Raw genomic sequence first — 25112 nt, 5'->3', positions numbered from 1 at the left:
GCTGTGCCGCGGGCTGTACTGTGTGGGCTTCCTTCAGCATGTGCATCTAGCTATGTGTAGGAAGGTGCATGTGCTCTACTGCATGAAGGGGATACCTCAGTAAAAATAGTAACTAAACAAAATCCTTACTTAAGCAGGACAGCAGAATAACCTTCAAGACATACTGAGGGTATATGTATACGGGGTGTGATGTTTCAAAAATATAAAATGCAGTTAGGTTGATTAATTAATTACTTCGCTGACTCCTGCCAATCATAAATTCAACTTCTGTGCTGCTGACTTTCTGTCCTACCGCGTACGCAGACGCCACAGGGCCGCGTGCTGCTGGACGTAAGAAGGACTGCAGCTCTGAAGCTTTCTTCACCCTCAGGCCCACGAACTGCATCCTCAGATCTCTTCAGGAGTGCCAAGACGTTCAAAACCAACCCACGTTAAAATGGGAGGAGAGGAGGGAGGGGAAACTGCGGCCGGGATGTAAAATAAATGGATAAATCTAATTTTTTATAAAGGGGAAATGAAACTATGCTTATATTCAATCTGGCCTTTTGTCATTAGAAATGGAGATTACTCATGCCAGAAACGTGTTATCTGTGAGGAGATGTTTGCAAGTGCAGGTCTGAAGCCTCGTTTAGAAACTGAGTGGGAAAAAGGAACAAACTGGCTGATTCTGCTACAAGCGCCACAGATGTGATCACAAGGAGAGAGAAGGGACAGCTGCTAGTGGACTCATTCCTGTAGGTGCCTTTAGGCTCCAAACTAAACAGAACAATTGAAAAATCAGTCAAAAGGCAGACTTCTGAACACACAGCTTTATCAGAAGGGGGAAGGTCATTCAAACACTAAACATGCATCTCACCTCCAGCTGAATACTGAAACCTGGAATCTCTGGTTAAAAACAGGCTGACACCGAATGTGACAACACCGAGCCAGTGGCTAGAATGGGAGCTGCCTCCACTGCACCAGAGCCACGCACACCTCCTTAGCAATTCAGCTACTCAGTTACAACTCATTTTGCTAAAGTTACCCTTGAAGAGGGCGCACCCAAAGACGCTTGCAAACTGTGAAGAGCCTTAGCTTTAGGAACTTTGAACAAAGGAGTGTCTAACTGGGAGACCACGTATTATCATAAAAGTCTTAAACATAGCTCTCTCCTTCCTGCAAGCCACCAAGCAGAAGAGCCCACACCATACCCCAAGAAAGATCTAAAGCCAAGAGCCATGAGATGCGGCAGTTCACACCAAGATCTCGGCTCTGGAGAGGCTGAGGTGGGAGGACCTCCAGGAGTTCAAGGTTAGCTTGGGCTAGAGGGAGTTCTTGCCTCAAAACAAAGCAAACAAAAACCCCACAAAAGCCAAACACGCAAAAATGCTGAATTTCAACAATTTGCATTTCTAAAAGAACAAAGGTTATGACATTAATGGAGTCAGCATTTATTCTCCCTGAGTAAGGAATTCCCCAGGAAGGAAACCCCTTCCTTTAGGAGGGGGAGAGGGCATTAGACTTGGGCACCACCCTTGGTCCACGGTCACGAGGCTGACTGGTAAGGTCTGTGAAGACAGACATGAAGCAAGAGATGCAGCAGGTGGCCAATGGGAGAAGGACAAATGGAAGTGAAGGAGATGGAGCCGATAGCTATGGGCAAGTAACCCTACAGCAGCAAACAATGACAAGTGTCAGAGCTGCAGGTCAACACTCACACACAAAGACAGTTATAAAGAAAACTACTGGGGCGTGGGAGAGCGCAGGTAGGGTGGGGGGGGTCTCTCATCATCACCAGGTACGGGACAGGAGGGGCTCTAACAACAGGTCTCACGGAGCAGTGATTACAGGGGCGGGGCGAAGCAGGAGTTATGGTACGTGAGAAAATCCATCCCATAATTTTCATATGCACAAACCCTTCATTTCTAATATAACTCACACCTGAGCTCCAGTTTCTGACAGCTCTAATCTATTTCTCACCCCCGCCACCTTCCCCTCCACCCCAGTTCCATGGCAATTCACTTGAAGCTTTGCTTTTACAGGCTACAACCATACCAAGTGTCCTATACAAATGTGTGACGGCCCCATGACACCTGGAGAAAAGCTCACTCCTAGGCTAATAGTCCAGGTTGGTCATTTGGTCGCTAGAACGAAGACAGAGGGCACAGAACACAGAAATGGGTTTGGCCTTACAGAACTAGAAGGATGTCAGTTTTCTTGGATACTCTGTCTGCCTTTCCCCAGCCCTGGCTCTTTGCTTGTGAGACAGAAATAGTAACTTATAATGTTAATGACAATGATAGCAGCAGCATTACTAACAGCCAGCATTCCCATCAATTATCCACTAAAGTATTATGGATAGTGCAGACTACAACAGAGATGCTAGCTAGTCGTCTCTAGGGTCCTCAGACTATGTTAGCAAGGCAGTGCTAAGATCTTAAGTGCAGTGGTATAGCTATAAAGAGACGCACCACACTTGTGCTGAGCATCGTACCCTCTTGTTTCGGGCTTACATTCTCTGGTCCAAGTATGTCCAAATCTAACTACTAAGACTAAAAGTCATTAATTTCCATGGAAAACAGACATTATTCCCCTGATATATGCAAGGTGACAATCCAGCCTCTTCCACAAACAAGTATTTTCCCTTATTCTAAGAGCGTTCTTCTCACCACATACTGCTGTCACCAGACATGAGCCATGGCTGTGATGGAAGACAATGTGGGGCACAGAAGAGAAGCAGCGCCCAGCTCTGCGGTGTTAAAGTATTAACACTGTGTTAATACATACGAACCAGCAGTGCTGAGTCTGCATCATAGTTGTGCCCACAAAGCCATGGCCCACAGCCACGTCTGACCCGCAGCCGTGTCCCACTGCTGGGACAGCTTCTTGATGCTCACAGGTACTCACGCAGGACAATAAAGGGACAGATTTCGAATCAGGAGTTTCCTCAGGACCTTCAGGCTGCTTCAAGTGGCAGACATGTCACTGAGACCATGCAAACACATGGCCTTTCTGAACATGCACTCCTTAGACTGCTGCATTGCCTTATTATTCCTTTTGGTGATTGCTTAAGTAGATGTATTAAGGGTCTCTGAAGACACAGGGAAAGGGGCAATGGTCAAAACACAGCATGCAAAGACCCAAAGGGACCATGTTCATAAATTCAACTAAAATTTGCTGATTTTTTTCTATATTGCAAGGTGCTGGATGTCAAAGCTGGTGCAGAAAAACACTGTTACACGGAAGAAGCTTTTATCAGTAACAAATTAGATGGTCTATACCAGCTGTTTTTATCAACAAACACAGGCGACACAGAAGGACAAGCAGAGGCAAAGACTCACACACACTCAGATTTTCCTGCTGATGCTCTAATATGATATACCCTTTAAAAATATACATATGAACAGAATTTTTAAAAGGTTTTACTTTTAATTATGTGTCTGTGTGGGGTATACGTGTGTGTAAGTGCAGGGACATGGAGAGGCCTGAAGAATGGTTTTAGATCTCTTGGATGCAGAGTTACAGGCAGTTGTGAGCTGCCTACTAGGGGTGCCGAGAATTGAACTCAGGTCCCTGTAAAAGCAGTGAGAATTCTTAACTGCTGGGCCACCTCTCCAGCCTTGAATATGCTATACTCTTACTATGAGTAAATATGATCTTTAAGTTACAGTCCTGCCTGAACAACCGAATGACACTAGGTAAATCCCAGGGGCAGAAGACTGGCAGGGGTTTGGGCCATCATTCATTCTTTCATTCATTCACTCATTCATTCATTCATTCATCATGTCTTTATCTTCAGGAAACATTTTTAAAGATATGACTGTTTTTTACATATTTAAAAAGAAAAACAAATATTCACAACCAAAACCAACAAAGCTTACCCTGAACCCCTTCACTAGACTCCACATTGTTGGTCGTTGTGACTTGGGCAGCACTTCAGTTTCTTGTCCCACATCCCGTTAACTGGGGTCATTCAAAGGTGCTCAGCTAGGGCGGGTGGGACAGTTGCAGTGGTTAAGGATGGAGGAAGGACAGCCCCCTCCATGTAGCTGCAAGGCCTCCTCATAGGTTTCCAGAAGAAACAATGGGCTTCCTACATATCTGAAACATCAGTTCAGGGGACCAAAAACCCAAGTGAAGTGGCTAGATCTTTCAGAATGGCCCCTAACTAGCTGGGCATCTTCTCGGCACTTAATGTTCAGCCCATACTCAAGGAGGAATAATAAATGCTCTTTCTCAATGAAAACTGTATCAACGAATTTGTAACCATCTTTATTTCGCTTAATTTAATAAAATATAAAACGTGCTTCTGAAACTGACCAAATCCCTAGCTCATGAGGATTAACAAAATTACCAGAAGCAGTAAGGATGCTGGCCAGGTCAGGACTTACAGTCACATGCAGAAACGCACACACTCAACTCCTAAGATTCTGGGAACAGAGTCTGAGGTAACATGAGGGGCAACCATACGATCCATACCCAGACGGGGTATCGCTGAGATGAATGAAAGGACCCAGGGACGCAGAGACATTCGGTCACCTCTGGAGCAGGAGTGCCCATTCAAAGGGACAGTCAAGGGGCTACTGGACGCCATGGCCTATGAAGGAAAGGATGTGCGGTGAGGGCAACGGGAGAAACCTCCTTTCTCAAACAGCCATGTTTTCCAACAGAGCCAGATGGTGTGTTTGGGTGGCCTTATCAGGAAACGCGCTCTGCCTGTCACAGCCGAGGCAGTGACCTGGGGTAAGCACCAGTAGGCCGGCTGGCTGCTGAGGTGACGCCGCTAGTAGCTGGGTTACAGCACGCCCTGCTCAGCCCATGCGTCCGTATGGAGAAGGATGCTCTAGATCATCCTTCCTGAGTAAGGCAGCTCAACTCCACCCCTGGTCAGTGGTCACTGAGTGGAAGAGCAGGCTCAACACCAGAGTAACAAAATCAAACCTTCCGTGTTAGCATTATTAAGCAAAGGCTAAATGTAAGGCACTGGCCGTCTCTCAGACCTGGCTCTCAGAAACAAAGCAAAACTACAAATCTGGAGCCTGGCTCACTTTCTAGTGAGCTTTCATGCGTGGGCGCCATTTGTCAGTTAATGTCCTGGAGTTTTCCCGGCCTTCAGGTGTGCCTGTACTTAACAACAGGTCCTAACAGGGCATCTGGTCCTTGACTATACTGATGGAGGTCACTGATGGCCAAAGCTTGTTTAGAAAGCCAGACAAGGAAACAGTGTCAGCTAACATGAGTCACTAGGGAGAGAAGGAAATTATATTTTGGATAGAGGAGATAAAAACATTCTGAACATCCACCCATTGAGCTCTGAATGTTGTGCTTTCCCACAACTTACAGGTTTAAACTTCATCCCCAGTATGACAGAACTAAGACATAGCGACTTTGGCGGGTGACTGGCTACCCCGTCAAAGAGACTGTTAAGCGCCCTTAGAAAGCGGTCGAGGGGGTTCAGTTTTTCTCTTCCAATTTCACAGAGATGCAGCAAGAGGAGGCATCTACGAACAGGCCCTCAGCAGACACCAGGTCTTCTGGTGTCCTGATTCTGGATTTTCTACCCTCCAGAACTGTGAGCAGTGCATTTTCATTATTTACAAATTACCCAGTCTATAGCAGCCCCAGGGGACTAGGACACTGACCCATGTAAATATGTAACTGTTCTTGTTCCTTTAGACAGCTTTCTGACTTTAATGACTTAGAATGAGAGAACAATTCCCCAAGAAAGGTGGCCTAATAAAGCAATGTTTCTGGTGGGAGACATTTCGAAAGTTAAAAATCAAGTTGTTTTAAAGTCTGTATGTCTGTATAAGTTAGAACTGTCAAATCTGTATTCACTGACAGTGCATTCTGGTACATCGGCTAAAGATAGCACCCTGCATTTCTTCTGCATAACGCCCAGGGCAATGGTATGCAAATGAGTAGGCTTGAGCCATATTATTTGATGTTGACAGTTATGATTTTTATATAAAGTCAGATAAAACTTTTTCAGGAATTGGTTTACTAAGAAAAACCTGTCAACACTTTACTATATATAATCAGCCACAGAGTGTTAATGTTACCTTTAAGCACGCAGGGCTTTTGGCATTTATGAAAAGGTCTACTATCGTCTCCAACTTCTCAGAATGAAAAATGTTATTTAAAAATACTAATACTCTATAATGACTACTTTTTGTATATCATTTTTGTAATTAAAACACATATACTTAAAACCATTACAATTTCTTCTAAGCTAAGAAGTCCTTGTCACCAGGGGCAGGCAAGGACCCAGAACTCAAAGCGGGACAGGTCTATGGCACAGGTCTCAGGTACATGCCCCATGAGGCTGGAGCAGAGGAGCAGGTGATGGAACTGTGGCTCGGATCAGCTCCACGTCACTCCTAGTCAGTCCTGAGGAACCGCACACTCTTAGAAGGGCCTGGGCTTATTCCCTCTCTCTGTGATTTTTCTTGAACCTTTCTTATTGGTAATTTGGGACTGTTGTGTAAAGAAATATCTTATGTTCGCTATTTCTTTAGTTATTAATCATCCCCATGACGCAGATGAAGAGACTGAAATGCAGAGGAAGCTGACTTCATAGCCAGTCAGGGCTGGAGCTCATCTGCAGCACAGCCACACTCATGGTCTCCACAGATGGAAAGGTAAGATAAATATGCACAATCAAATTTCATATTTGAGAAATATACAGACTATTCTGAACATTCATTGAACACTGGAAGATGAGCATATTTAGAATCTATAATAAAATGATATAGCTATTGACAGGGGATATACTAATATTTCACTTAGAGAGTCGTAAAGACATCTGGTAAAGTAGAAAATATTAATATGCATTGAATAATTAATATGATACAGGATTTCCACTCTGAATTATTAACTTCTGAGGTGACAGAAAGTACGAGGAAAAACTCCCTTACATTAAACGTGTTAAGCAAAGGTTTACAATTCCTCCTGGGTGGCTCAGTAAGTGATTTGAAGTTCTCCACAATCATGGGCGTCTTCATCCATTTACTGACTCAACACCGTCCTGAACCAACACAGCCCGCTCTCCCAACTGTCTCGGCAAATACATGAAGTACCAACGGAATAATCCTTAACTGAAACACGAGGGACCAGACGCACTTCAGATGGTGGATTTTGGAAGGTTTGCAGGAATGCAACCCACATCTAAGTATGCAATTCATTAAGTTTCCAACACATCTTAGACATGCAGCGTGCGCAGCATGTGCAGTGCAGTGCAGCTATGATTTGAGCGCAGGTATCATGAGGTCATGACGTCAGGTGTGGGACTCTTCCGCTGAGCCGTCAGGCTTGGGGTTAGGAGCACTTTTGGGTTCAGATGAAATTCTAGAGTGAAGATGCTCGCCCTGAAGAGCATCCCTTGCTCGGCCTCAGGCTGAGACCAGCAGGAGCAAGCTTTCCTTTCTGCATGGACAGGATTCCATTACTCAGCACTAACTCTGCCTGTAGCTGTGATGCCAGCTCACACCCGGAAGTATTTTGTCTTCACACTCTGAAATAGCACACCATGGTAAAAAGCCAGGAGGAGAACCAGGAGAGGAGAACTGGTTCACAGCACCAGACAGTTCCACTGCCGTGAAGTGACCTGGGCCAGCAGTCTCCAAACTGTGTGGTGAGAGCACTCTGGTAGGCCATGGGGAGCACTTGGTGAACAGAGCAGAAAAGGACAGACAGAAACGGGCACCAACAACATGGCTAGTTTAATGACATGCCGGGCTCTGCCCTTGTGCGTTTGTGTACTGGTCAGGGCAGAAGGTGGAGGTGGGCCTTGTGTAAGCAAGTGTGAAGGCGACAGGTGGACGGCTAAGGACAGAAGCATACGGTGTTCTCATTACTATAAGAGTTTCAAACACAAAGTTATAAGTCATGGCATTTCTCATCAAAATGTCAGTTTGGGGTATGCTTTTAAATCTTATTTATACCATAAATAGTAAAAAACAACAAAAACAAAACGAAACACCACCCAAAACATAAACAAAAAATAAAGCCAAATCCCTCAAACTACACCCTACCTAACCCATCAGTGACTATATTTCAACACCATGAACAGGATTATATAATTTAAGCCTGCCTATTTAACCAGCTGCAATCTATTTTAAACACCATATTCAGAAACCCTCTTCAGCAACATGTGATTACAAGTACAATTCCAACATTCAGTATTTCGCTTCATCCAGTTTCCAATGCTGACATGTGATAGGGCTTCTCCAGCCTTGACCTTAATAAAACATGCTAATAACTGACTCCAATACCCATAACCTCATTTTACCCCACATACTTCAAAACGTCACATCCAATATCACAATCAACCTTCAATTTAAACAGAAATTTATTAAGAACTGGACTCTGTTATGGGGCAATGATGCCCACCAGACACCAGAGGCTAAATAATTAAAAGCCCAGGGCCAGGAATGAGCAACTTCTTTTAGCTGTTGCATTTAAGTCCCATTCCACAGCACGCACCGTTACTGGGCACGCAGAGAGACAGGTCACAGGCCCTAAGGAGACTCTGTTGTTATGCTGCTAACTGACGTGGAGAGTAAACCTACTCCTACTGCTTTACTGTTACACCCACAGACCGCACCCTCTCAACTCTCCTGAGAAGCTTCCATCAGCAGTAGACCCACCACTGGCCGAGGTGCAGAGAACACGATACTAGAGAATTCCCAGCTCTCAAGGGAGCGTATATTCCATCACCACCATCAGCCCCAAGCCTCAGGGATCACTGTAGAAAGCCGAGGCAGGAAAGCCTAAGGGTCAGAGGTGGCAGATGACTATAAACAGCATTTATCGTCTAGACAGAGCACAGCGGCTGGAGCTCTGAACTCAAGATAGTGGAGACAGAACCTGGGCAAGCTGAAGCAGCAGACCGAATCCCACACAAGACAAGAGAGCTGGGCACAAAGTGCCATCCCTGGCCGCGGAACTACTGCCACTCTTAGCTGCTAGGAGAGGGAGAGACAGCTTTCCCTAAGCCAGCAGCTCCCAACCTGTGGGCTGCGACCCTGTGGGGGTTAGAAGGACCCTTTCACAGGCATCGGATATCAGATATCCGCATTACGATTCATAATAGTAGCGATATTACAGTTACGAAGTAGCAATGAAGATGGTTTTATAGCTGGGGGTCACGACGTGAGGAAGTGCACTGGAGACCTGCAGCCTTGGAGGTGAGAACCACCGCTCTAAGTCAGCCACGCCCCAGCAAAGGCGCACACCCGGAACACTGGGCAGCACAGCTTAGTTCCAACACATTTATTGTCAAAGGACACAAAGCTGAGTGTGTAGGAGAGGGGGTGCATTTGGGAAGGGGAGGTGGAGAAGGAGTGTACATGGGATCAACAGAATTAAAAAAAATCAGGCTCTGTTTGGTTTTTATTACAGCTTTCACACAAGTAGAATAAAGGTGATATTGTTGGATTAGGTCTACTATTTCCAAAGACATTTCCATTTTTTTAAAAAGTGGAAATCTAAAAAAAAAAAAACAAAAAGTAAAACGTTAAGCTGTTTAGCATTCAGTATATACTATTGTAAAATTATAGTGACTTTTCCAGGTATTTTTGATTTCTTTAAATTTTGCATGCATATTTATGTTTTATTTACATGCTTTTAATATTTGTTTCTACATACTATAAAATTTACATTAAAAGGTAGGCATTGTGGCACATACCTTTAATCCTAGCACTGGGAGGGAGAGGCAAGTAAATCTCTGTGGGTTCTAGGCCAGCCTGGTCTACAGAGTGAGTTCTAGCACAGGCTCCAAAGCTACAGAGAAACTTTGTCTTCACAAAACAAAACAAAACCAAACCAAACCAAAAAAAGAATAGAGAACAACAGCTAAAGAGGAAAGTCAAAATTGTACCGCAGAGCGCAGAGTAGACTCTCTAGAATCTGAAGACCATGACTACAGGGAGAGTGTGCATGACAGAAAATCCTTGAAAAAGTCTCTTAGTCAAGTACAACGTGCAGTTTTGTGCAACAGTCCTTTGTTAGAAATATGCATAAATGTGACCTGTACTTCACTTCAGTGTGCCATGTGTAATCATGCAGCATTTATAAACAAATATCTTTTAGCGCCATATGTAGTGAGGGGCTGCGGGGCAGGCCTGCTTTTCGCCTCACCCGGCTCCCGAACGGCTAGCTTAGTCCCAGAAATAACAACACACAAATTGTATTCATTTAAGCACTGCCTGGCCCATTATCTCTAGAGAGTTAGTTACTGACTAACTCTCAGATCTTGATATTAACCCATTTCTAATAATCTGTATAGCACCACGAGGTGTGGCTTACCGGAAAAGATTCAGCATGTCTGACCTGGTGGCTAGCTCCATGGCGTCTGCCTCACAGCCCTCTTCCCAGCATTCTATTCTGTTTACTCCGCCTAACTAATTTTCTGTCCTATCAAGGGGCCAAGGCAGTCTCTTTATTGACCAATAACACAGTAGACAGATAACCCTCCTCCATCAGGCTCCAGTGCTGTCAGGTCTTCCTATTGGCTGTGCGGATCTTCTTTAATGGTAATAAAACTTAAAAATCCCAATCCTAGAAAAGCCAAGAGAAAACTATTGTATCGTAATAATAATATGTAACATTTACAATGCAGCAAAAGCAAGTTTCCCCCTCAAGAGGAAACACAAACCAAACAACTTGGGAACATAGAAAGCAACTCATAGACAAAGCTTTCATTATGCAATGAGTTGAGTCCTATAGACTGATTACTGCATGCTGTCTCCCGTTAACAGAACTCAGGTACTTAAAAATCTGCTAAGGAAATCCACCCTAAGCATCCTTGGAGCACATGGAACAATGGCTCCAGGTACACGAATGAAGAGATGGACAGGCGTGGACACGGCTTGAGTGATGGTCCCACTGAAGTGTGGTGAACACCAAATAAAGATGACGTGTACACCAGTTAGTGCAATAAACTCATCTTTCAAAGAGCAAACTCTCTTAGGATTATTTTTAAAGTAAATTTAGGTTTTTAACTTCTTAAGTCCTTGAATGAAAGATAAGGAACTGGGCACCTAAAACGGTCCCTCATTCTGTACTTAGAGTTAACACCCTTCCAATTGTTGAAGGTTTCAATGCTAATATTCTATTTTGTAACCACAATTGTCACAGTGTTTGTCTCTTAGTTTTGTGTTTAAATGGATCAACATTTCCTATTACTCTCTTTCTCTATATTTAAATAACTTGTTCTGTTAGGCTGTCAGATTTGTCATCAACTTTTTATGACACAGAGTTATTAATTTTAAAAAGTGACTCACAGCTATTAGGGTCCTGTACCTTACAAGCCTAGCTTTGGATTCAATGTTGGCTTCTGAGAAGGGCTGAACGCCTTGTCCACCATCTAGAACACCTGGTGGCCCTAGCCTAGCACAATGGATGCAGTCTTCACTGTTCGCCGAGTGACTCTCCAGTGCTACCCGTAACTATATGCATTGTTTCTCATCTCTGTCCCAGCCACATCTATTCGTTTCTGCTGGACACAGTAGGTTTCACCTAATCTCAACCTGAACTAGGCAGAGTTTTTCACATCATGCAGGATCTGACCCTCAAGGCCTTTTCTAGTATTCCAATTATTAGTCACAGGAGCGCTCTAACGAAGATCATCTCAGCTGAAACCCCCAGTTATTCCACTCTGATCTCATTCATCCGTGTTCAGATGTCAAGGGCGCTTTTGACCTTTCTCTTTTCCACAACTGGATGGATCCAATCCCGACAACTTACTCCTGTCTTTCTACAGACACCATGCTAGCTCACGTCCTTTATACACCATAGAGATACTGTACTATACTAGTTGAAACTGCCGTCCTTAAAACAGAATGGCCATTATGCCGATTATCTCACCCCTATTACTACTTTTGCAAAGTTCTGGTTACTGTTCTTCACCAGAGGCTTAAGTCTACAGTTTGAACCTTCCAGCATTAAGTTTTACCATCTGGAACCTCACCTTCCACAACACATCCATGGACGTTTCTAGTTTAGTCGGTGTGGTCTCTTTAACATTCTGAAACGACTCTATGCATCTCCTGTGTCACTTCTTCCATTCAGAAGACCCCCCCACCCCCGCCCCGATTCTTTACAGTTCACCAGACATTTGACATCTTCCTTGCTGGCCTAACTGGAAACACTCTTACAAAACCGACCTGAAACACCAAAATGCCAGGGGAAACTGAGTCCAAGCTTTTCTTTTTGAAGCTTCCTCTTCCACTTTATTTTTATTGTTCCCGTACGCTGGTTGTGCTGGCCACCTGGGCTTAGGGCTCCGTGAGAAGGCTTACAAGTCATCCTGGCAGCAAATAACGCTCATGAGTGGTACGAAACATAAAAGGAAGAACAGGCAGCTGCAGGCTGCCTTGGTGGGGTTGAGTGGAGCTAGTAGTCTACGTGAGAAAATTGCACAGTAAGTCATTCAGCTTGGTAAGAGGAAAGAGGTTTCTCTAAGCTTAGGAAATCTTTTAAGCAGGGATGAAAGAATGAGTAGAAATGGAGTCTGTTGAAAGACGAACAGGTTCGAAGGCAGAAGGAAAACCTGGAAAAAGAGCGTTTCAAGGAAAACCCAGAGAAAGAGCGTTCTGAGCAACTAGAAGTGAACACGCTGGTAGAGAGGGTGTCTGGACAACCACAGAGGGACCAGAGCGGGCTGTGGTCAGGCTCAAAGTCTGGGGGCTACAGCCTATGATGTGAATTCCAAGATACTTCAAGTCAGGACCACAACTATCCCTGGAACACATACAAATAGGAAATTATTAACCAGTAAGAACACTGATTTATTAAAATATATGTGCTTATTTTTCTGATCCATACTCAAGAAAGAGGAGGGGGAGGAGGAGCAGAAGGAGGAGGAGGAGGAAGAAGAAAGCCCGTGACTTACACATTAAGGCAATTTTCAGATGCTTCGCTTGGTTTGAGAAGAAGCCCTGTGGGTGCATGAGTGCATGTGTGCATGTGTGTACAATGAAGACCGTGGGGACTGTGGAGAAGGCTCATTTGGTAAAGCGTTTGCCACTAAGCAATAGAATCTGAGCTCAGAACCCTCTTAAACTAGTATTTGAGAAGGCAGAAGTGTGTGTGTGTGGGGGGGGGTGTCCCTGCGCTGTCCAGCTTATCCAGCTGGACATCAAGAAAGAGGGCAGGAGAGCGGGCTCAGAGCAGAACACTTGCAGCTCCAGCAGAAACACTGAGTTTGGTTCCCAGCACCAACATGGCCACTTACAACTGCGTGGAACTACAGTTCCCTGGAGGCCTAGCGGCCTCTGACCTCCGTGGCATACGGACATATTTGTTGGCAAACACTCATACACATAAAATAAAGATAAGCACATCATTTCTAAAGGTAGACGGCTGTGGCGGTTTTAGGAATGGCCCTATAGGCTCCTATATCTATGCCCAGTCACCAGGGAGTGGGACTGTTTGAAGGGGTTACGAGGTGTGGCTTGTTAGGGCAAGTGTGTCACTGGCCTCTGAGGGGCCGGTGCCTCTGTGTGCCTGCGGAGGAGGACACACTCTCAGCTACTTCGCTGGCGCCATGCCGCTTTTATCCGAGTTGCCGTGGTCATGGCGTTGAGTAAGACAATGGCTCCGTGGGCAAAGATGCCTGCAGCACAAGTTGTAGTGACTTCCACACACAGATGAGTAATAATAAAAACATTCTTGTAACAAAACATGAGGCATAGAGCAAATGATTAAGACACATGTCAACTCTGGCTTCTACATGACTGCACATATAATATGCATGTATGTACACATACACAACACTGAAAGAGATTTTAACATTTTTAAAATCAAAGCAGTCGAGAAAGTATCAAAAAAATGAAAAGCTCCACGCCTCTGCTGCCATGCTCCATAGGAAACTTCAGTTATAGGTTTGTCCTTTTGTCTTCTCTCCAGAAGGTCTCCCACAGGGAAAATAGTTTACAAAACCAATAAAATATTTTCCCGTGACTAATTTATATTGCTCTTTAGTCTGTCTACTTCAAATTGTGATTACAAATACGAGTTATTTCCTCCCAAACTGCAATGATAAGTTGGGGGTAAAACTAAAGGAAGTTAGAGCGGCAAAAGCTAAGAGAATGACAGCAAGAACTCTAGGTAATGTCTGTGTCCTGAGGGTTGTACTTAGCACCTTAACACGTGGTATCAGGTCATCCTAGTGATGTGAAGACATACATGTCCTGGGCACCTTAACACGTGTGGTAGTATGTCATCCTAGTGACACTGAGACATGCATGTATGTACTAGATACCTAAACACACGTGGTCTCATGTCATCCTAGTGACTCTAAGAGGTACATGCTAGTTTCTATTTCACAGAAAAGGAAACACGGCCTATAACATAAGCAAGTACTTCCCTAAACCATGTGCATCTAAGACTGTGCAGCCCAATACAGTAGCCTACGGCTGATACGCACTTGAACAGTAATGTGGGATGTCCTTCTGTGTATGTGTTACCCTTATTGGTTAATGGATAAAGCTGTTTTGGCCTATGGCAGGCCAGAATATAGCCAGGCTGAAAGAGATCTACAGAGTAGGCAGAGTCAAGGAGACTTCATGTAGCTGCCGATGGAGAAAGATGCTGCCAGAATCTTACCGGTAGGCTCATGGTGATACTTAGATTAATAGAAATTGATGAATTTAAGATGTAAGAGTTAGTTAATAAGAAGCCTGAGCTACTAGGCCAAGCAGTGTTGTAATCAATACAGTTTCTGTGTGGTGATTTGGGTCTGGAAGGCCGGGAACAAATAAGCAGCCTGATTCAGAACAGTGGTCAGTCCCGACAGTTTTCTAAGGCAGCACAGCAAAGTAAATATCTGATTCTTTGGAATGGCGTATCTGATAATATGGAATGGTACTGAAATGACATTAGTTTATATTTAGTTGGTTAAAGAAATGTACTATTAAATTACTTCTTTATGCTCATTTTAAACATCAGTTACCACAAATTTTCTACTTGTCCACGTGGTTCACACCTTCTCTCCAACAGTGTGGCTCTAGCACACACGCTGGAGGTTGGTGAGGCCAGCAGACACCAAGCTGAGAGGCAGACCTGTGTAGAAAAGGCTATATAGATCCAAAGAGATCTTAAGAATCCTCTTTATCAGTGACTGGTAATGGGTCAGGTATCGAATCTCTGCATTTCAGCTATGGCACTTTAAGTAAAGCCCCAAACTGCTCCACATATTATGTAAAGTAGATGGCACACAGTGAGCAAAGGGAGACAAGGATTGATGAATGCATCCTAGAACAACTGGTTAGTTTAAAACTGCCTCCCCCACCCCAAAGAGTAGAAAACCTGCTTTTTTGAAAACCATGTTTTACTATCTTGTAAGGAGTTAGGTACCTCCTACTTGCCATTAAGAATGCCTAATCTACAAAGTGCAATATAAATCGCCTGCAGTTCACCCTCTCTCTGTTTAGCCGTTAGCTGATAAGATGCCATGGACCCACAGGTAAATGATGAACTTGGGGTGAAGTACAAAAAACAGGACGTAGAAGTAGGTGTCCAAGCCCGATGTTGGCATTTTAATCTCAGTACTTCATTGGCAGAGTCAGGAGAATCTCTGTAACTTCGAGGACAGACTGGTCGACATGGTGAATTCCAGGATAGCCAAGTCAATATAGAGAGACCCTGTCTCCAAAAAAAAAAAAAAAGAAGAAGGAGGAGGAGGAGGAGGAGGAAGCATGGGGGGAGGGGGAAGGAGGAGGAGGAGGAGGAGGAGGAGGAGGAAGAAGAAGAAGAAGAAGAAGAAGAAGAAGAAGAAGAAAACGTCCCAAGAGGTTCTCACGACACGACTCTCTACCCCAATGGAAAATGCCGCTCAACTCTAGTTCAGTTCCGCAGTGGTCTTCTTACAACAAAGTTGAAACTGGTGAGTCCGGGTGAGCAGAAGCCTAGCCTACTGTCTTGAGGGCCAACCGACTGCTCCAATCAACAAATCAGCCCATGATTATAACTGATGCCGATCAGCCCACCCAGTGTTTCGGCAGGCTCCTGGGTTAAAGTCACTCCTGCACAGACGTGTGAGGATAGACTGAGGCGTGAAGGCCGGACAGTTGGAGTACTCAGATCATTATCTGTATCTGTGAACAACTTTAAGAACATGCATTGATGCACCATGTGTGCACACATGTGTTGAAAACAACTTTCTAAAAAAATAAGACTAGAGAAGTTAAAGCTGTAAGAGTCACTAACTTTGGAAAGAGATCATAAAGATGTCCGCTGTTCTCTAATCTGGAATTTAACACAAGGTAGACACTTTTGGAATGGCAACGGACATGCACACTCAAGCGGCTGGGAGGGGTGAGGAGGGGCATGTCCTTTGACTTCACGTACGGGGTTAAAAACCCACCACTGGTAATGAATTTGAGTGACCTGCTCTGGGCTCTGAAATGAGCACACTCTAACTGATAATGTAACTGTGTCTATTAAACTTTTCACAGTGACGTCAGATGAACTACAACTACAAGGGCCCTGAAAGGTTACCAGATGTATTAGTGTAAAAGGGTCAGAAAAGTTATCAGCTAAGAAGAACTGGAAAATGCTGCCAAAACTCTGTCATAACATAAGTTAGATTTCCAATACCTGAAAGTTAAGGGGAAGATAAACGGCATCGACTTGAGAGAAATAAAACAAAACCAAAATTACTAAAAGCATTCGTCCCACCAGCCACATCCAAAATGCATTCTTTGAACAGCTCACACCAGAAAACACTGATTTGCTTCAATCCCCTAAACACACACCATTAACTTTAAATTAGCTGATACACAAGCCACAGCTTACACCAAACTTCTGTTTGGTTTCCAAGAATAGCTTCCTTCCTTGAGCGGGGAAAGCGGGTAGATTTTATGAGGTGGGGGCTGCCGAGTGCTTTCTATGTAAATGTCAAAAGCGTGCTTCTATATGCCAAACCTGCTGAATATTGTGAGATCTTCATATTATTCGACAATGTGTCTTTAAAGTGTTGCACTAATTCATTTCTCCCAACCTCTTGGCAACATTTCATCTTTTCCGCGATGAGAAAGACCCTCCTAACTCGTATTGACAGTCACAGAATACCAGTGTGCAAGTTTTGGCTGTCAAACCTCCTAAGGGTGGATTTGAGCGCGCGCTCGCTTGCTCTGCACAGGCGCGCCTACACTTAGCTCCCCTTTCCCTCGCGCCCACCTACTCATCCCTCCTTTCCCTGCAAGTTTGAAACTTTGTTTTCTCCTGGGTACCGAACCAGCGCTACCAACGTCCTAGAGACAAAGGGCTGGGGTTGAAAGGGATGCCCAATTTTAGTTGTGAAACAAAGCCCGCAAAGCTGAGCCCCAGGAGGAGGTGGTGCAGCCCGGTCGGGCCGGGGCCGGGGATCGCCGCAGCCTCCGAGCCCCCGTGCGCCCCGCTCTGCTCACCGCTTCACGCGGATGATCTGGTCCCGCATGGGTTTGATGTCCTGGAAGCTCTGCTGGTTGACCAGGCTGTAGACGAGGATGAAGCCCTGGCCGTTCTTGATGTACAGGTCCCGCATGGACGCGAACTGTTCGGTGCCCGCCGTGTCCAGGATCTCCAGCACCGACGGCGACGAGTCCACCTCGATCTCCTTGCGGTAGAAGTCCTCGATGGTGGGGTCGTATTTCTCGATGAAGGTGCCGGTCACAAACTGCACGGTCAGGGCGGATTTACCTACCCCGCCCGAGCCCAGCACCACCACTTTGTACTCGCGCATCGTCTCTGCGCGGCCGCCGCCGCCGCCGCCGCCCGCGACATAGACCTGCGCCCGCGCGCCGCGCCCCGACCCCGCGGCCCCGCCGCCCTGGCGGACACGCCGGCTCACGGCTGCGCCAGCGCCCTGGACACCGGGGGCTGCAGCTGAGCGAGCCGCGGCCCTGCGAGCGAGCGGGCCGAGCCGGGCGGCGAGACAGACCCGAGGGCGCCGGCAGCAACAGAGTGGAGCGCGAGCCCGAGCCGGAGCCGCCCGAGCCGCGGGCCCGCAGTGCCGCTCGCCCCGCCCCGCCCCTCGCGCCTCCACGCCCAGCTCCAGCCGCCGCCGCCGCCGCCGCCGCTTCCCGGGCGCTAGAGCGCGCGCCCGAGCAGAAGCCGCAGCGCTGACAGGGGCGGGGCCAGGCGGATGGGGCGGTACCTAAGATAAGCCCCGCCTCTCCCGCCGTCGCCTAGCGACGGCCGCGCGCTCCGGAGCGGTGCAGCGCTTTACTAAACTGGTTCCACAGACGCCTGGCAACACCCAGCCCCGCAGGTCCTCGAGCTGCGCCTGCGCGCTCTTGTCCCCGCCCCCAGGCGGGTGACGTCAGACTCCCACGCTCAGAAGGTGACGGGAAAGGGGCCGTGGGGACACCGTGCTTGGGGACACCACAACGGGCCGGCGGTCGACAGAGCTTTAGCTTTGTCCCGTTAAACGTGATGACGTGAGAGGCCGCCGCCAGAGGTACAGAAGCACACCGAAGCCCGGTGTTCGGCTGCGGCGGCGCCCGGGCCACGCGCAGACCCGGTCGACGCCCGATGACGTCGCAATGCCCCACCCACCCTTTCCTCTAGCCACGCCCCCTCAGGGTTCGCCCTAAGCCTAGCTCCTCCCACACCTTGACAGGCAGCCGCGGGAGCCTGGAAAACCTGGATCGCGGATCCGGCAGTCACGGTAAGGAGACCTCAGGACACCTCGGCAACAGCCTGAGGGACTGTCTCCCCGGAAGCTTAGCTTCGCCGCGGCCAATCAGGTCACGTTCCTGTACGCTGGGCTCCCATTCTTGACCAGTCAAAAGGCGTCTCGTCTCGTTAGCCAATCAGGAGAGAACCCAGTCCTAGACGGAGCCAACGCCCCCCTCCGAATCACGGCGGGTCTGGGCGTTTGCGCTTGCGCACGCTCTAGTAGCCAATCGCAGGTCAGCAGAGAAATGACGGAGGCTAGGCCGAGCCAATCAAAACTCTGCCGGTGCGTCGCCCGGCAAGTCTGGGGAATGGAGGCCGTGCCGGCTGCGGGGGCGGGGCGGGCAGGGCAGGCGAGTCTGGCAAAGGGGCGGGCTGCGTTGGCAGCGTAGGGGATGGATTGTGTCTTAATGTCGCCTCCGTAGCATTCTGCCTGGAGATGGGCATGGATGTAGCCAAGGATACGGGCTGGATCGTGGGCAGAATCGAGAGGACGGGGACTTTTGTCTTGAGGGTGAGAAGTTTTCCTGTCCCTTGGGAGGCGTCCAGCGCGCATCATTTGCTGTGATCCACCATAGGTGCCTCCCAAAAAAGCATGTGTTTTCTCACTCCGTTTTCAAACAGCGTGCCTCTGGCCCCTGAATCTCAGTCACACCCTCCAGCCACAGCAGCGATGTCTGAGACGTTTGAGAAGTTACACCCTTCAACCTGCAATAACTGACTTTGCATTTATCTTCATTAAACTATGTCCTTGAAATGACGACCCCCTGGCCATGGCTACCTCACGTGTTTCTTGAGAGTGCTTTATTTTCCTGGTTCTGCCAGATCTCGGTATACCTTCCCACCGCTCCGATTTCCCACAAGGTCACTGTAGAGTGGCTATGGGTCTGAGTTCCTCTACCAGCCGAGCATTTGTTTGCCATCTTTTCTGTCACTTGTCAGAGTACAAATATGTATTTTAATAAAGGAGTCCCCGACTGCGTGTTGTTTCTGAACATTTAAAAAGGATTCCGTATGCTTGAATTACTTAGCTCCAGTTTAACTACAATTGTTCATTTAAAACAATTTAGAGCAAGTGTTCTGTCAAGTTGAGAATGTAAACTACTGTCTCCTCTCTTTCCTTCACATCTATGGTGCTTGGTTCCAGGACACCTCTGAAACCAAAACCCTGCAGATGCTCAATTCCGTTATGTGAAATGCCGCATTTGGGTTTAGCCTGCACATCCTCCTAGATACCAATTATTTCTAGATTCCTTGCAGTACCCAGTGTATTGCAAATGTTAGGCACATGGTTATTGTATAGTATTTGGGAGGGGGAAATGAATCAGAAAACAAACCTATCTCAGTACAGAACGCCGTCCTCCAATACTTTTGAACTGCGGGTTGAACGCATGAATACAGTGGGCTGCTGATGTAGCTCAGTCATTTCTGCCTGAATAGGTCGGTCATTACTTCTCAGTCATGTACTATGAAGATTTAAGAAGTTCAATCTTAGTCAGAGAATAAGGCAGTGAAGAAAAATTCTGAGGCAGCATCAGGACGTTCTATGGGAGTAGAAATTGAAGAGGGTCTCCTTGCCTTAAGCTAGTCATGTACAGCAGTGACTAAAATTGAGGGAGTGTGCCCAGGTGCTTCGTATCTGATGACTTTGACGGCGATGTTTCAGGAGGCTGTGGCTGGATTTTAGAAGCCCAGTTTTCTGTAAGACTGGCTGCTTGCTTGGGATTACTTCAGCTCAGTAGCAGCTGTGTCTTCTGAGGAAAGGCAGAATGCTCTGGTGCAATTCAGACTGTGTGTTCGGGTGCTAACATTTCCAGGTGTATTGGAGATTAAATAGAGCCAAGAAGTGTCAGATTTTCTTTGTGGATGTAACAGCCTGTATTGGTTGCTTTTCTCACTGCTGTGACCAATACTTGACCAGAGCAACTTAAAAGAGGAAGAGCTTATTTTCAACCATGGCTCACGAGATAGAGTCTTATGGTTGGAATGGCTTCCTGTGGCCGGAGTGGGAGGCCACTTACTTCTATCTCTGGAGGTCTGGAAGCAGAGAGTGGAGTTCTGGGTCTCAAGCCTCTTTCCCTTTTTAATCAGTCCAGTTCCCCAGCAAGCAAGACGGTGGCAAATACAGTCAAGGTTGGTCTTCCCTGCCCTCGGTTAATCCTCTATGGAAGAGCCCTCACGGACATGCCCAAAAGTGTGCCTCAGTATGTCATAGGCACTCTTCAATCTAGTCTAGTGGGCAACTGAAAGAAAGTAGCTATCACAGAGTCTGTCCGTCCAGTGCCGTGCAATATGGTGGAGCTGAAAATCTACACTGGGCCAGTGATCTGGGGTATGGACTCATATTAGGATTCGGGATCCAGGAGATAACCTTAAGCGAGTCTCTTTCTGATTCCTGATTCCCTCCAGAGTTGTGAGACTGTGAATTAAGGTAAATACGATAAAGATGATCAAATCTTGAGTAGATGCCTAGTCCCATCACCTAGCGTGGTTGGGAAGAGACGCTTCTCGGGCTCATCTCCCCGGTGTTTCATTTTGGTCGTGAGCACGGTCCTGACTTGTAATGGCGTGTGGAACACTGGTTGAAAGGTGGGTCGCTATCTTAGGAAGGGTGTCAGGGTGGAGTATGGCGGTGCATGGCACTAATTCCAGTTACTAGGATTTCTGAAAGCCAAAGTTCAAAAACCCAAGGCTTGCCTAGGCTACGTGGTAAGTCCAAGGCCAGGATGGGGGACTTACTAAGGGCTTATTCGTACACTAATTTAGGATGAATTCTAATTGTTCTTAATAATAAAAACCCAGAGTCAGACATTAGGGGATGACAGTTGAAGGGCCAGAGAAGGAGAGCAGACAATCACTCCCCGCTACCGAATCCTCAGACCCAAAGGTCGATCCTGTCCTCAGACTGCTGGTGCGGGAGAATTATCTGTATTCTGTCAATCATGTATTTTAATAAAACACTGATTGGCCAGGCAGGAAGTATAGGCAGGTCAACCAGACAGGAAGTAGAGGCGGGGCAATGAGAATAGGATAAGGCTAGGGAGGAGGAAACTCCCTCCGCCACTTCTGCGCAGACCACCTAATCGGCAACATGTGAGCTGACAACTGAAAAAGGTACCAAGCCACGTGGCTAACATAGACAAGAATTATGGATTACCGTAAGATGTAGAATTAGTTAATACGAAGACTGAGCTAATGGGCCAATCAGTTTATAACCTAATGTAGACTCTGTTATTTCTTTGGGATTTGCCGGTTGTGGGGTACCGGGTGGGACAGAAACCCCAACAAGCTGGCCCTCATGTTACAGACTGCAACCTCAGACTACAGTGAGCTTCTGTCTCGTCCCACCTTATATTCCTCTCTCTGCCCAGCCATATCTCTCCTGTCTCCACCTTCATAGTCCTGGGATTAAAGGCGTGGGATCCAAAGTGCTGGGATGACCGTTGTGTGAGCGTTGTTTCTCTTATAGATCGGATTAATTTCATGTAGACCAGGGTGGCCTTGAACTAACAGAGATTCGTCTGCCTCTGTCTCCTGGGATCAAAGGTGTGAGCCACCACTCTCTGGCCTCTAGTGGCTTAGTTGTGCACTCTGATCTTCAGGCAAGCTTTATTTGTTAAAATACAGACAAACTATCACTATGCACTAAGACTTAAAAGGGTTGAGAACAGGACTCTGTGGGAGGACATGTGTTTAGCATGCAGAGCAACAGGCCTTAGTTCAACCCCCCAGTACCCTGATCGTGATCACATTCCCTTCTATGTCCATGTAAGCCCTATTGCAACAGCAGTTTCAAAAGCTTAAGACTTCACCTATGTGTTTATGGAACAGACAAAAGAAAACATGGTGAGAGGAAATTCTGTTCCGCCTCAGGAGGGTAAACCTGCGTGGCAGGAGACCTAGGACTGAACACTGGCACCGCAGGGTCCCTTCAGCTTCAGAAGTGCGTTGCTGGGAGAAAAAAAAAAGAAAAAAAAATGAAAACTTAATTTCTCTTCTCCCCACTGGATCTGAAGGGAGATAGCTCACCTACATCCAGACACCCCCAACTGTCACACTTGTGTTACCATGGAAACCCAGATCTTTTATTTCTGTAAAGAATGTTGGAAAGGGTGGAATGAAATAGCAAATGTACCATATTTTCTGACTTCGTAAGTTCGGCAGAAAGCAAATATGCACAGAATTTAATGGGGACAAGTTTGTAACGGACATTTGTGACCTCACTAGCGCTTCCAGGTCATTAAACCTTTGCTTTTGTTCCCTGCTGTAAAGCCTGCTGTCTTGGGAATCATAACAAGGAGAACCTGAAGAACATGCAAGGACACTGAGCTTCCGGCCATGCTGCTGGAGATAATGGAGGAAACAGGGAACCTTGTAGGCCTGGGGCTACTCCCACAGTTGAGACAAATCTACAGGCATGAAGTGGAGAAAAATAAACATTGTCCTATGAAGTCTGAACATACTGTGGTGCTTCTGAAATGAAAAAGCTGGACTGCAGACACAGTGTGCCATGAGTCTGTGGAAGAAATCTACTGGGTGAAAAAAAACATGTGTCAAGAAGGCAACTTTGAGGAGATCATTTCTGAAAGAGAAGGCTTGATGGATACGGGCGAGAAGGAAGAGCCTGGCAAAGCTCAGGAGCTCAAGGTTCTGAGGGACACAGAGCTTCAGTTTCATTCACAAACACGGCATAGGGACGGGCAGACCTGTCTAGCAGTCTCCCTCCGCCATTGCCAAAGAAGCTGGGCGGAGCCAGGCAGGACTGACCTTTAAGAGCAGAGTGTCTGCCTCCCCTGGTTATCCAGGATAAGATACCTGCCTCTGTTCTTGTCAGTACAGAAAGACCACCAGGCTGGGGATGTCTGGGATCCAGGAACAAGCAAGCAAGCACCTCGTGTGTGACATCACCGAGAGGTGCTTAGGAAGCAGCAAGTGTTGGAGGGAATTCTCATCTTGTAAACATTCTCCGTGCAGTGCAACGGCTTTATATTAATTAGGTATTTGCTGTGGTTTTCTGTGTTCTAGGGATAAACAGTTGACCAAAAGAGCTTTAGTCTAGCAGGAATTATAAACATACTGTCAATTACATTCAGAATATCTGTGATTAATCCAAATAAGAGAACATCAGATTAGAAGGGGTGCGTAAGACAATATAAATAAACAATAAAATGTCCTATAACAGCTAAAGAATTAAAATTGCAGTAATAGTTTCCAGGGCCTGATAATGGTATGTGTAATTTGTATATGTATTTATGAAGTTCAAGAAAAATGGAGAAGGGGAAGTGGGCTAGCACATGATTAGGGAGTGTTAATATAGAGCCCTGTTCTGAAGGAAGTGGCACAGGACTGGGATGAGTCACGAGGGAGGATGGAAGCAAGGGAAGCAGAATGCTCATCAAGGATAGGAAACAAAGAAAAAATCTAACACACTAAAGTAACTGTTCCTTAAACATGCAGATCTACTCCAGATCGTGTAATGTTACACACATGTGAAACCAGTGTTGAGGAGTCAGGAACATGTGGTTCCTGGAGCTCACTGTGTAGTGTAAAAGGGACAACTGTGGCAGGAAACCAACCAACCACTGAGCACCCTGACTCTGAACCCAGAGTCCGAGAAAGAAATACACCCTAGGTCTGAGACCTGAGCCAGGAAAGAAACACTTTTATCCCTGAACTCAGAACTAAAGACTTGTGCCCTTGCTCTGGAACTAGAGTCAAAAAACACACGTTTGTCCCTAGAATCAGAGCCAGTGAAAGAAATATGCCATGGTTCTAAGATTAGAGTCAAAAAGCTAAAAAGGATCAGTGAAAGAAATACAATTTGGCCATGAAGTCTGAGTCATTCGTTCCCCTGACCAGCTAAACTGACCAATCCCTGAGCAGGGAAGAACTAACCAATCCCCCTTCTCCCTGGGAAAACTCCGCCCCTAAGAAGCCCTATATAAGCCTCTCCACCCGTTCAGTTGAGAGCAGCAATTAATCTCTCCCTGGCAGAGGCAGCCACTCTCCTGCATTGCTTCTTCCCAAATAAATCTCTTTCTCAAAAGAGTCTTGGGTAATGACCTTCATTCTCCCAACCTGGCTAGGATGCTCCTTAAGAGTCGCTGAGCAAGGCCAGCCGGCAGGTGGAAGGGGGGCAGCGATGACAGCTTTTCATCAGAGCCAGAGGAGATTGCTACATTTCTGCAGGGGCTTCCCTTGGCAGAGTGTTAGCACAAGAAACATCTTGAGCTGGAAAAGAAGCAGATAGCTCTGCTAGGACGCTCCTGTAAGGGAACGGAGCAGAACTCAGCTGTGGCGGCTCTCCAGGAGAGGAGCAGGATCCCTATATCCTGGGGAGAGACCATCCCCCATGCACCCCAGCTTCAGGTAGCCTGGCTTTCCGATAGTCAGGACACCTTTCCTCCAGGGCTGAGCTCTCCTATTGCAGCTCCAGCCTCAGCTTATTGTGGCTCTACCCGACCCAGAGC

At 46.6% G+C, this 25112-nt stretch overlaps 1 protein-coding gene and 1 long non-coding RNA gene across 5 annotated transcripts in view; one reads left to right on the top strand and one right to left on the bottom strand.

Annotated features, from left to right (window-relative positions):
• Rap2a (RAP2A, member of RAS oncogene family) overlaps window positions 1–17969 on the bottom strand; it is a 28909-nt gene extending 10940 nt beyond the window's left edge. The window contains exon 1 of the mRNA XM_048421905.3: window positions 17394–17969. Within this exon, the coding sequence (XP_048277862.2) occupies window positions 17394–17707 (314 nt within the window). The 5' untranslated portion in view covers window positions 17708–17969. The remainder of the gene's footprint in view (window positions 1–17393) is intronic.
• A 197-nt stretch (window positions 17970–18166) lies between these two features.
• The window catches only part of LOC125392372 (uncharacterized), a 35556-nt gene continuing 28610 nt past the window's right edge, over window positions 18167–25112 (top strand). For 2 of the 4 annotated variants that reach the window (XR_015004714.2, XR_015004716.2), the window contains exon 1: window positions 18169–18634. This is a non-coding gene — a long non-coding RNA (uncharacterized LOC125392372). Of the gene's footprint in view, window positions 18635–19067; window positions 19406–25112 lie in introns of those variants that run through there. The other 2 variants (XR_015004715.2, XR_015004717.2) reach the window with 2 other exon arrangements.

Source organism: Myodes glareolus, chromosome 12, assembly GCF_982192425.1.
Source record: "Myodes glareolus chromosome 12, mMyoGla1.1, whole genome shotgun sequence".
Lineage (NCBI taxonomy): Eukaryota > Metazoa > Chordata > Mammalia > Rodentia > Cricetidae > Myodes > Myodes glareolus.
The sequence above is the reverse complement of the archived record's forward strand: the minus strand, read 5'-3'. Positions and strand labels throughout refer to the sequence as shown.